Source organism: Pundamilia nyererei, unplaced genomic scaffold, assembly GCF_000239375.1.
Source record: "Pundamilia nyererei isolate P.nyererei 1_Seehausen unplaced genomic scaffold, PunNye1.0 scaffold00063, whole genome shotgun sequence".
In the NCBI taxonomy this organism is placed as follows: domain Eukaryota; kingdom Metazoa; phylum Chordata; class Actinopteri; order Cichliformes; family Cichlidae; genus Pundamilia; species Pundamilia nyererei.
Window position 1 is genome coordinate 1,380,466 of NW_005187464.1, and position 12,853 is coordinate 1,393,318.

At 40.4% G+C, this 12,853-nt stretch overlaps 1 protein-coding gene across 1 annotated transcript in view; it reads left to right on the forward strand.

Annotated features, from left to right (window-relative positions):
• Positions 1 to 7,277, forward strand: part of LOC102201135 (golgin subfamily A member 6-like protein 22) — a 15,963-nt gene extending 8,686 nt beyond the window's left edge. Inside the window, exons 2-7 of the mRNA XM_013911395.1 lie at positions 790 to 1,217; positions 1,294 to 2,183; positions 2,232 to 3,205; positions 5,066 to 5,938; positions 6,254 to 6,368; positions 6,482 to 7,277. Coding sequence (XP_013766849.1) covers positions 790 to 1,217; positions 1,294 to 2,183; positions 2,232 to 3,205; positions 5,066 to 5,938; positions 6,254 to 6,368; positions 6,482 to 6,688 — 3,487 coding nt within the window. The 3' untranslated portion in view covers positions 6,689 to 7,277. The remainder of the gene's footprint in view (positions 1 to 789; positions 1,218 to 1,293; positions 2,184 to 2,231; positions 3,206 to 5,065; positions 5,939 to 6,253; positions 6,369 to 6,481) is intronic.
• The last annotated feature ends 5,576 nt before the right edge of the window (positions 7,278 to 12,853 follow it).

The window sequence follows — 12,853 nt, forward strand, 5'->3', positions numbered from 1 at the left end:
GGGGGGTAATAACAGAATAAATTCCCTTGAACCTGGCAGGCTAAGTTTCGCAAGGATCCGACTAAATCTCGGATGAAAGCTTTCTCTTTCAAAGGGGCAGTTGGCTTGTTAACTCCCTGCAGGGTTGGTTGCATTATTTAGGAAAACTGGCATAAAACATTTTGCAGCACCGTACACCTACCATGCTCTGAAGATTTGATCATGTGAGACAAGCAACAAGGGAACAGGATTTAATAAAGGTTGTCAACTGCTGAGGGTACACACAGTACAAGCTTTCATAAATTCTGCAGGGCTGCTGTAGACTTGACAGAATTTATATTTTTAAGACTTTCCTTTATGGTCAGTTCGCTGGTTGAGCTTAGATCATCACAGACTTTCCAAAAACATTCACGCTGCCACTTTCCATTTGCAGTGAGATGAGTCATGATTTCTGCAAAGAGGAAAAATGAGCAGGACTAGACATTCACATTACTATAAATGAGTCCAAGTCTTGGTGACTCTCATTTGTTTAAATCATTTAGATCGTGATCAGTATTAATTTCTTTTGTTACAAGGGGTTTGTGGTGCATTTGATCTTTATGATCATTACAGAGACATTCAGTTTGGACCTTCAGACAGGCCTCACTTGACTTATAGATTGAGTGATAGATTTTGGTCACAAGTAGCTTGATTTTGTGATTGCACCCCACCTCTAAAACGACCACATATTTCTAGATATTTGATTTGCACTTTTATACAGTGGATGTGTAAATAAGTACAAAACTCTAATAATTTGTGTCTCTTCAACAGATGGTTTAAACTTCTTGATAAGACTGGTAAGCCAGACAAAGACAGAGGAGAGGTGCTTCTGGATATCCAGTTCATGAGAAACAACATGACTGCCAGCATGTTCGACCTTTCTGCTGCTGGCAAATCTCGGTCTCGTCTGGGCAAGTTCAAGGACAAAGTTCGTGGCAAGAAAAAGGAGTCAGATTCTGTGACCAGCGTGGCGCCGTCTTTCAGTCAGGTCCTGACGGACAGCGAGGAGGAGGGCACCGGGGATGGTGAAGAGGCGACGGGCAAGGATGGAAAACAGAAGAAACACAAGATTAAGTCTTTGTTTTCTCCAAAGTCCAACTTGCAGAAGAGCATGTCTCAGTCTATGTCTGTTCTGCCTGGGAAGAACTCCACGCTCACCGGCAGCCAATCATCTGGTCTGAATGTCGATTCCTCAGAGGGTCAGGAATGTACTTATTCACCATTAATGCTTTCCTCTTTCATTATGTTGTGTTAATGCTCTCATCTTCTTTTCAGGTAAAAAGAAGTTCAAGTTCATGATACATAAACGCTCAGGCAGCTCAGGCAGCAAGGATTCATCATCTGGTCGTGAAAAACAGGTTTCTGTAGAACAGAGTAATTTATGCATCAATGGCAGTCACGTATACTGTGAGGAGCCGCCATCTCGGACTTCTCGCATCAGCTCAAACTTCAGTCTGGCCAGTTCAGGTCATGGATCAATGGAGGATGTCCCTGAAAACTCTCCACCACCTGAGCAACAAAAGGCAGCGAGGCAGTGTTCACCTTGGGAAGAGGATGAGAAGGAGGAGGAAGACACTCCTGAAGTTGAAAACGTTAAAGCGAATGTGAGTGATTTAGAAAGGACTATAATAGAGGAGGAGACGAAAGAAGAGAAGGTTAAGAGGCAACAAGAGAGGCTTGAAAGTTTAGCTGAGGACAGAGAAAAACAAGAGGAAGAGGAGACAAGGAGTAAAGAAGAGGAAAATATTAGAAGTGAGGAAGAAAAGAGAAGACAAGAGCAAGAGGAAAGGGTTAGGATGGAAGAAGAGCGTGAAAGATTGGCAGAGGAAAAGAGACTACAAGTCCTAGAGAGAAGGAAGATAGAGGAGGAAGAAAAGAAGAAAAGGGACGAAGAGGAAAGGATTAGAATTGAGGCAGAGAAGAAGAGGTTAGAAGAAGAGGAGAGGGTTAAGATGGAAGAGAGAAGGCAAGAAGAGCAAAAACTGGCAGAGGAAAAGAGACTTGAGGAAGAGATGAGGGCACAGGAAGAGAGGAGACGGCAAGAAGAGGCAAAAATAGCTGAGGAAAAGAGACTGAAAGAAGTAGAGAGAAGGAAACTTGAGGAGGAAAGAAGAAAGCAAAGAGATGAAGAGGAAAGGATTAGAATTGAGGAAGAGAAGAAGAGACTAGAAGAGGAGGAGAGGGTTAAGATGGAGGAAAAGAGAAGGCAAGAAGAGCAAAAACTGGCAGAGGAAAAGAGACTTGAGGAAGAGAAGAGGGCACAAGAAGAGAGGAGAAGGCTAGAAGAGGCAAAAATAGCTGAGGAAGAAGAGAGGATTAGAAAGGAAAATGAGGAGGAAGAGAGGAGACAAAAAGAGGAGGAGGAGCTGCTGAAAAAACTAGAAGAAGAGCAAAAGAAAAAAAGGATACAGTTGGAGCAGGAAAGGAAGCAAAGGGAGGAAGAAGAGAGGGTTAGGAAAGAGGAAGAGAAGAAAAGGCAAGAAGTGGAGGAACGGGCTAAGAAAGAAAGGGAAGAACATGAGAGATTAGAGGAGGAGAGGAAACGGATTGAGGCAGAGGAGAAAATTAGACGACAAGAAAGGATCAGGATGGAAAAAGAGGAAAAAAGGAGACTAGAAGAACAAGAAAATCAAAGAGCTGAAGAGGAAAGACTTAGGAAAGAGGAGGAGAAGAGACGGGAGGATGAGGAGAGGGCTAGGAAGCAAAGAGAAGAATATGAAAGACTGTTAGAGGAAAAAATGCAACAAGAAGAACAAAGAAGACTTGAGGAAGAGGAAAGAATTAGAAGGGAAGAAGAGGAAAGGGTTAGGATGGAGGAAGAGATGAAGAGGAGAAAAGAGGAAGAAGAGAGGACTAGAAAGGAAAAGGAAGAAATGGAGAGGCTGGAGGAAGAGAGAAGACTGCAGGAACAAGAAAAGTGGAGGATTGAGGAAGAGGAGAGGATTAGGAGAGAGAAGAAGGAAGAGGAGGCAAGGAAGCTGGAGAAGTTGAGGAATGCAGAAGAGCAAGAGAAGAGGGGAAACAAAACAACAGATGAAGTTAGGGCTGCAGGGAAGAAACCCAAAGTGAGCAGTCCTGCAGTCACTTCCACTAATCCTTTTGATGAAACCTTCTCTTCCAACCCCTTTGAGGAGATTCCCAAGTCCCTCGACAGCAGCACAGCTGAAGAGCCAACGGTTCAGCAACGGTTAGTTAAAGCTATACGCTACGTCAATCACAAGCACTGCAGTAAAAGTGTGATTTAATAGTCTTACCTTGAAATACTTGAATTCATTCATACATGTATACATACAACCTCCTTAGCTCTCGAGAACCTCTGACTTTACAGACGGAGTTTATTTACAGTGCATTTAAACAATTTTGTTAATGTAATTTTAAAACGACCAGACAACAGCTCAAGGTGGATGGAATTTAAAGGTTCTCAGTCTTTGTTTAGCATTTTCTCCATAGCACTCAGTACCAAGTACAATTGTGGATAAAGACAATGGAATTTTGTTTTTTTTTTTGTTTTTTCTGGTCACGAATGTAAAAAGTTGGCAAATCAAACCTGATTTTAGCGATTCAGGTCACTCTTTCCAATTCATTTATTTATTTATTTTTTTCCTTTTCAAAGTGGTGCATTAAAGTCCTTCCAAAGCTGTTGTAAAACAAATTAGAACCACAGGTTTCAGGCAAGGCTGGAGGAAATGTCAAAGGAAAATTGAAATCTTTGTAGTGTCCTCCGGGAATATTAACACTTCGACAAAAAAAGTTTGTGCAAATGAATTCAGACGTTAAAATGCTTTTCCTTTTAAGAGAAACTGCCCTGTGCTGGTAACGCTTAAAAGGCTTAGTGATCAACCCAAGGTAGTCACATTGAACCTCTGTAGACCTTTCCTCAACTAAAGTGTTAGACCGCCTGACATTGTTAAGCATTACATAATGTGCACGGTTGACCAGGCTTAAAAGCAGAACAGGACAGCATCAGGAGCAGAAGAGAAAAGGAGGTAGTGGAGCTGAATTATAATGGTTGATTTAAAAACAACACAACGATGATGTACATGCAGGGAATGTGTTATCTGAAGTTACCTTATGTGCTTTTGCTCCGTCACAGGTCAGCAGCAGTTCTTCTCAGTACTTCTCTATTTAATAGAATAGAATAGCATAGAATTCAACTTTATTGTCATTGCACATGTCACAGGTACAGGGCAACGAAATGCAGTTTGCATCCATCCAGAAGTGCTTTAGCCATGATATAGCTATATTACAATATATATTAGCAATAATATAGATATGTAAGTATATTACAGAATGGGTCTATTATGGTATGTAATATGTTATGAATATGCTATAACTATAAGTATGTACAGGCTATGAACAGGATATAAATATGAAAAAAAAAAACTACACAGAATATGAAATAAAAAAGTATACAGAAATATGAGATATACAGCTATACAGAAATGGGAACTATGCAAGTTGTAAACAGTTGTAGAATTAAAAGTTATCGTATGATTATTTACACAGAACTATACAGTAGTGCAGTTAAGAGGCTTGTGTGTGTGTGTGTGTGTGTTAACATGGGTCAGATGTCAGGAGGCAGAGTAATGGGAACATAAGTGACACATGTGACTGTTGCACAGCTATGTGTGCGTTACAGTTTATATAATTTTGCAGACTGGGCTGAAAGATTGAGCTCACTGCATAGTTTTACCTCATTATGTGAAGTGAAAAATACTAGAAACTTTGTGAAGAAGTCAGTTTGACAGAAGAAGTAGATGGAAAGAAACTTCAGATGTGCTCAGCACATTAAAATACATTTCCTTTTATAATAGTATCTCAATATCTTATGTTACCTTTTCACTTTCTTTTGGTTGTCCTATAACATTGCAAGAGAATTTGGGACAAGGTATCTTTAATATTGTGAAAAATAAAGTCCTATTATATCAATCTATATTACTTGCATCATTAGTGTGTTTAGCCCCCCACGCCTACCAACCCTCAGTTGAATTCCTGTAATTAAATGCTGACGTATGCCCAAATGTTATATAGTCTGTCTCATTTCCAGGTGTCACTCTGCCGTGTCATCGGTGAGAAGTAAGACCGGTTCTGTGGATGAAAAGGACCTGATTAGTACTCAACGGGAGAAGCGAGCAGCTCCTCAGCCGCCAGTAAGGAGTCAAGCTGGCAAGCAGCCTCACAGGGAGCAGGATGTGCCGGCACGACATCTGGCACAAATTAACAAGCAAAGCAAAGACAAAGATGTCAAAACTGTCAGTGTTCCCCCACAGCGCTCGGTGCAAATGATCGCTCCGCTGTGTAGGTCTCCCACAGATTCAAAGAACTCCCAGAGCCTGATGCAAAGCAATAACGCTAATGGAACAACAAACGAAGCCAAACACAGCAAACGTCCTGCGCCGTCCGTACCTCCTCCTGTGGGAGAAAAGCAGTCATCAGAACCAAAAACGAGCTCTAATCTAGGCGGCGCAGAGACCAAACAAGTTAAAGTTGTTTGTGGCTTAAATCCTTTTGAGGATGATGAAGATGAAAGTGAGCTCACAGCTCAAGATGACACAGCAGTCTCTAGTAATACTGGTTCAATACACTGGCCTGCAGCTGTGTCACAAAGTGCAGATAAAGATGCTGCCTCTCAACCAAAAATCAAATCCTCAAAGACGGCCCACGCTCCCCCACCTCCTGCAAAGAATGACATCAGCTCGAACACTTTAACGAACCCGGGCACGGAAAGAAGCCATGCTACAGGTGATCGAAGTGCAGCTGCGCCCGATAACGATGCACTCCAAGCATGCGACCTGTATTATGAGTCCACAAGTCCTGGGCATGTCCCAGTGAGTCCACTCCAAGAGTCCCAGTCCCTTAAAGTCCAGAATATAGTGGAGACAGATGTGAAGAAAGACTGGGCCCCTACACCTTCACGCAGGTGAGATGGTTTGGTTGCTAAAGAATAACTTTTATAGGTCAAATGTTACTATATTTATATTTTTATCTGTACGCACGTTTCATTTGTGTAATTTGCAACATTCAATCTTATTAGCTTTCACTTACACAAATGTTCAATGTATTCTGTACAGTATAGTAAGCTTGATATGGGTGAACTGAGTTTTATTATTGGGTATTATGTTCAGTTTAATTGTTGAATGGATTACTGCGCAGTGTACTTGGTTATACGGTTTCCTTTACTCCCATTCAACAGGTGCTTGCGTCTGTCTTTTATGCTTTGTTTTCATCATTTCAGGCTTCAGCCGGTAAGACCTCTTAATCCACTTGAGCAGCAGGGTGCCTCAGTTGTTCAAGAGGAAAATGAAAACAAATCCACAGGAATCCCCAGTGGACTTCAGGACAAAACAACGGTATTTGTTTCTAACTCTCTCTCCCTTTTTAAGATTTTCAACAAGAAATAGGCCGATGGAATTTAAGTTTCTTATATCCTGGCACTTTTAAAGCATGCTTTGTCGCTCCACAGGTGGATGACAGTGGGATGAAAGGGCCTTACTCCCAGCTGACCCGGGAGGAACTGATCTCTCTGATCTTGAAACAGGAGAACCAGCTCTCGGAGAGAGATTATAAGATATCGGAGCTGGAGCAGTACATTGATAATTTACTTGTGCGAGTCATAGAAGAGAAGCCAAGTATCCTCATGTCCTTGACCGCTATGAAGAAAGCTGCTTAGGTAGCTTTGCAGGCATCACTGTATTCTTGCTGCACTTAATCAGACCTGTTTATTCACAGCTCGTCCACATTAGAAATATCACTTTATAGATGTATTGGTTACGTTAATGCAACTGGAATACTTTTGCTGTAAAGTGTGGAGGAACACTTTAGATTTCAAATATTTCATCACCCAATAAAATTAATGATTTGAGGGAAGGAAAATCTTTGAAATCTTTGAAATATTTAGCTCTCTCAGCTAAAGGATTCAGTTTGGAAAGACTTTGTAGTTTTTAGATGATCGATAAATTTAGACATTTGTTTCATGTGAGTTTAAAGGATATCTTGTATATATCTGGTCATGCCTGTCATCTTTCTTCTGGAAATAACTTTGATAAATGTGTAATCCTGCCAGCATACCAGACTTGTTGCATTTCATGGTGAAACTCGAGTTGATTTCTCTCTGTAGAGCTTACTGTCAAAGTTTACTGCTAATTCCCATGTGCACTTTAAGTAGCTCACACTATTAACTGTTAAGACACTGAACACTGTACTGAGTATTTTTACTGCTTAAATAAATTTGAAAAATAAAATAAAACCATGAATTAATACAAACACTGTCTGCTACCTTATTTAGTTTCTGATCAGATTATAGCGCGTTTTAAAGATTAGTTTTCCTTTCCTGAAGAAGCAGTTGTTCTTGTTTTTTAAATCTTAATTTATATCCTGGAATATTTTTCTGTAGGCTTAATTTCATCTAATGTCTGTACGCAGTACTGAAATTTAAGTGTACATGGTCTTCTTCATCATCTTAAAATTAATCTTGACATTAATTTACTAAAGCTTGTTTAAAACATTTGCTTTTGGTGATGTCAAAGGAGAATGGCCAGACTGCTTTAAGCTGATAGGAAGCCAACAGGAAGTCAGATAACCACTCATTATAACCAAGGTGTGCAGAAGAGCATCTCTGAATGAACAGCATATTAAAGCTTAAAGCAGATGGGCTACTGCAGCAGACGACCACACCGGGGGCCATTCCTGTCAGATGTAAACAGGAATCTGACCTCAGTCCAACAGAGCACCTTTGTGATGTGGTGGAATGTGAGACCTGCATCGTTAATGTGTAGCCAACAAATCTGCATCAACTGTGTGATGCTGTCAGGTCAATATGGACCAGAATCTGTGAGGAACGTTTCCAGCATGTTGCTGAATGTGTGTCATTATGAATTAAAGCATTTCTCAAGACAAAAGGGGCCCAGCCCGGTACCAACATGGTGTACCTGTACGCGAATCACATGGTTAGGTCACCTAGCAGTATTTATAAAACTGAGGATTACTCTGATTTAACATTTGATCTCCTTTTGGAAAAATAAAAACAATAATCATATGAAAATTTCTAGTAATGCAGAGGCTAAGGTTGAAAATTGTGTTTAATCATATCGTCAACATGACCCTAAGATTGCTTAGTCTAAAGTTTGTCTGAAGACAGTCTGCTTGGATATCCTTTTATGCTGTACAAAACATGATGTTCTTGGATATTTCTTCAAGAACTGGTCATGAACAGATGGAGTAATTTGAGATAAACAATCCGGTAATATGAGTACTAATGGAAAACTTGCCTTGGCTGTGATGAGTTCTCAAGGTCTCAAACTGTGAAGTTCTGTGTATCACAGGGTGGAAATCAGCCTCTAATCGGCCTCTATTCAGCAAGTCTTCCAGCAGCCACAGCATATTCAGTTGATCTGCATGTGCAAAGGGCATTGCTCAACAAGATTATGAACAATAAAACTGTAATCACTGAGGCATTTGAGAAAATCACTCTATTTTAAGCTGTTAAATGCTCTGACTGCACCCCCCCCCCAGTGTTTCTTAATTCTTCCTCTCAAATATTCAAATATTTTTATTGCACTGGGAAGTGCTTAGTAGTTTCAGACTGTAAGAAGACTTCATTTTAATTAGCATTAATCATGAATGAATGTTCGGGTTTTGTAAGTGCAAAATTTGTTACTGACAGTGTGTGCCCAGCCTTCATGATGCAGAGAGACAAACGTTGTCCTAAAAAAGGTCCCTGACCTCCGTTGCTTCTACCTTCTCAGAATTTATAGTTTAATAATTCAACAGTAACTTCTCAAAGATGGGTTAAAATGTTAGAGCTACTAATCCACGTCAAAGGGGGGTGGTTCGAGCATCTTACAAAGGTGCCTCCTGGGTGTTCCAGGCATGCGTGACTGAGAAGAGACCCCAGGGTAGACTCGGGACGTGCTGGAGAGATTATATCTCTTGGCTGGCCTGGGAACGCCTCAGTGTTCCACCAGATAATTTGGAGAATATAGCTGGGGAGGGAGAGGTCTGGGCCTCTCTGTTTAGGCTGCTGCTCCTACGATGGATGGATAGATGGGTGAATGAATGAATGGGTGGGTGGGTTAGTAAATGAGTGCGTGGGTCCACAGTTTCAATCTACACAGAAAATGGCGTCCCTCCCACAGCTTACATGGACCATCAGTCATATATCTTACCAAATTCCCTCAGAATGGGAAAAATGACTCCTAATAGCAAAAGGTTATCAAAACTCCTGATCAGTAGTCTGTGTGCAAGTGTCTATATTATTCTCTCCCAACTATCCCTGTAACTCTCTCAAAACCTTCCATAATTACATAAATGTGAAAGGAGTCCAGCCAACATTTGTGTCAGTATTTCTTCTTTCTTCAGTATCTACCTTTTTCTGTCTCTTTCATGTTGGGAATCTTAGATTGTTTTTCTTCTATACTGCCTTGAGTTAAACCAGGACATTGTTGGTGTTGGGTTTACATATTAACACAGTGTCCGAGTGAGTAGACAATTTTAGGTGAAGGAGTCACTGAGTTTTGCAACCTGTAAGATTATTTCTGGGAATTATTTGCTTACCTCATTGCCCTGCAGCCTTGCTGGCTCTGGTTCCAGTCTTAGAGTACCAAGCCTGTTTTAGTCCATTTCCCTGCTCTGGACACCTGCATGACTCCATTATACCTGCCCCCAGTCTTTACAGCCCCTACAGTGTGCTTGATTGTTTAGGACCCCTGCATGCTTCTGATACTGCTTCACTTGTTCTCTCATTCAGGAAATTCAGCAATCGGCAGTGTCTTTGAGTTTTTGTGTGCGTGTAACGCATTGTGATATCCTTTTCTACCTTCCCTTTCTAAGTAGCTGACAGTGATTTCTCTTATTTGCATTATATAGTGGTGACCAGCTGTTATCCTAGTGTAGATTTGTGTAGTGTGGCACTTTGCATTTGTTAGCATTTTACAGACTGGGAAGACCGCACATTTTAAACAGATGCATTTGTCAAATGAGCTTTTACACTCTCAGAGGAAACATTATGTGCATTATCTGCTGTAAATATGTTGTTGTTTTTTTTCTTCTTCTTTTTCATGTGTTGCACAACTATGCTTATTGTTTTCCCAGTATGGGTCAACAAGCTTAGTTGCATCACTTTTTTATTCAGATTAGAGTTGGACTGATTCCTGAAATAATTTCAAGGAGGGCTGGTCTCTTTAGGTTTACTATAGAAAGGTTACCTCCCTACTTTATGTAGAGTTCTAGTCTGGTCTTAATTTTTTCTTTATTGTAGCACAAATGTATTGACCTCAGTGTCTTTCACTGGCCCTATTTGCCTTTCAAATGCACATATTTTGCACTGCATGGATGGATCTAACTGAGATATTATGATATGTTGGCTCTTGAAGAAAAGAGTGAAACAGGGATTTTTCTTTTGAACTACTTTTATAACCACTGGTAATTTTTGGTATTGTTTTTTTTGTTCCTGTCTTTTTGTGTTCATTCCAGCCTGTAATGTCATCCTCTGTTGTTCATCTTGTGTGAGTCTTCATTTTGATTGTGATGACGTCTGTGATGACGCATTTGGCCTCCTGATTCTTTTGTGAGTCTTCTTCGTGAATACTCACACTACTTGAAGTCCACTTTTTCATGGCTTTTCGGGGTTGCTTTTCTTCTCCATCATTCTTTTTGTTCTTTGATGCCTGTTCTTTCACTGGAACTTCTCTCTGCACTGACATTTTCTGTTATTTATTACTGCTCCATTCTCCATGTTGCCCTCAAGTCATTCCGATTTCATGCCGTGAGTCGTGCTTGGGTAAGTAGTTTATCCTGCTGTGATGAGTAGCCTAAATGCCCTCTCTAACATTTCTTTCTTCCTCAGTCTTTTTAGTCTTGCAACATCATCAGAATCCCTTACTCATTTCATGACTTTCCTTTTCATTTATTACTCAACTCTCTCACACCATTTTGAATTTCTGGTCCATGCTGAGGAATGAGGTTTACAGAGCTACCAGGCCTACAGAGGACACCATAACCACAACACTCCTTACTGTTGTCCTGAGCTACACGAGGCTGCTCTTTGTAGATTTCAACCTCCCTCACAAACTGGTGACAAAACTGACAGAGTGTCCGTCACTTCTGGTCTGACTTTCTGTCTCTTTGACTCCCAAAAGGTGAGAGTAGGCTGCTACAAGTTCTCAGCCCTCAGTCTCAGCACCGGCTCTTCACAGGGATGTGTGCTGAGTCCCTACTCTTCATCCTCTATACTCACAACTGCACCCCCACCCATTCCAGCAACAACCTCATTAAATTTCCAGATGACACCACTTTAATGGGGCTCATCTAAGGGAGTGATGAGTCTGCTTATTAGGTGGAGGTGGAGTATTTATCTGGTTGTCGTAGTGATAACAACCTGATCATTAACACCACCAAGACCAAGGTGTTGATTATTGACTACAAGAGGTAGAAAATTGATATTCAGACCATTTTCATTTCATGTGTGGATAAATTATTGGACTGATTCCTGGGCATCCAAGCAGAAGAGGAGCTGACCTGGAAGAAGGCAAAGCAGAGACTTTGCCTCACTCAAAAATCTGCTTATGTCCTTCTATCACTGCTCAGAGAAGTAGAGAGTGGTTTCCCAGCTGCACAGTAGAAGAGAGAAAAGCGCTTTCAGAGGGTGATCACAGAAGATCACCTCTCTCCTCCCTGGAAGAGCTTTACAGTTCCCGGTACCTCATAGAAGGAAAGAGCATCCTGAAACATCCATCCCACCTCGGACACTTTCTGTTTGAACTGCTGCCCTCGAGCAGATGTTTCAGGACATTAAAAACAAGGACAAAAAGATTTAAAAATAGCTTTTATGCAAAAGCTTTAACAGCAAAAAATGCTGCTGGAACTTTGCAATTTTGTGAAGACAGAGAGCTATGCAAGCTGAATGCCTGGAGAATGCAAAATGTCTTGTGTGATGTGTGAAGTATGATGCGTGTTTTATCTTCCTTTTAAGTTGAGTAGAGAGGTAGCAAGTATAGAGGTTGCTCATTTATAAACTTTTTATACATATATTTATGGACACATTCTAAGCCTTTTTTGCCTTTGCACTGATAGAATTGCATCTGATGATACTATCAGATGTACATGTAAAAGTACATGTGTACTTAAATTAAATCTATTACTGTCATTATTATTATTATTATTATTATTATTATTATTATTATTATTATTATTATCATGACCTTGATTAAAAAGGGTTATTTTCAAAATTCAGATTCCTGATGATAATCTCTGTTTGTACTCTTAACACTCTTTGTTATTCTGATCAAAGCTTTCATTCAGCTGGCCACCCTTTGGACATGTGCCTTGTTCTTTGTCTCTACCAAATGTCTACATCTATCAGACCTTAAAGAAGATGGCAGGGGAAGCTAGGCTCTTATCAAGATAGAAAAAAAATTTCTGGTAAACAAATTTTGCAATACAAAAGATGAGCAAATGTATGAAGCTACAGTTTGAAATTCAACACAAACAATCCTGAAACATATATGAATGCATACCGAAAAACAGGTAGTCATAATTCCCGTTCCACAGAAATTCGTGCCCCTCATGACGCCATTTAATTATTTTAAATGTCTTGGGAGCTGACATTCAGTCAAATTTAATTTCAAATATCGACAAAAAAGATTATATCATACAAAGAAAACGTTACCTACATATAAGAATGTTATCAAGCTGATTCGGGGATACTGAAATAGCTGAAGAAATCCCTGCAGTTAAGCTTAACTGAAAGTTTATGTCTGTTTGGCTACAGTGACTTACACCCACTGCTTGAGTGGTTTATAGACAGAGGCCACGATGCACCCGTAGGATGGTCTGTTAG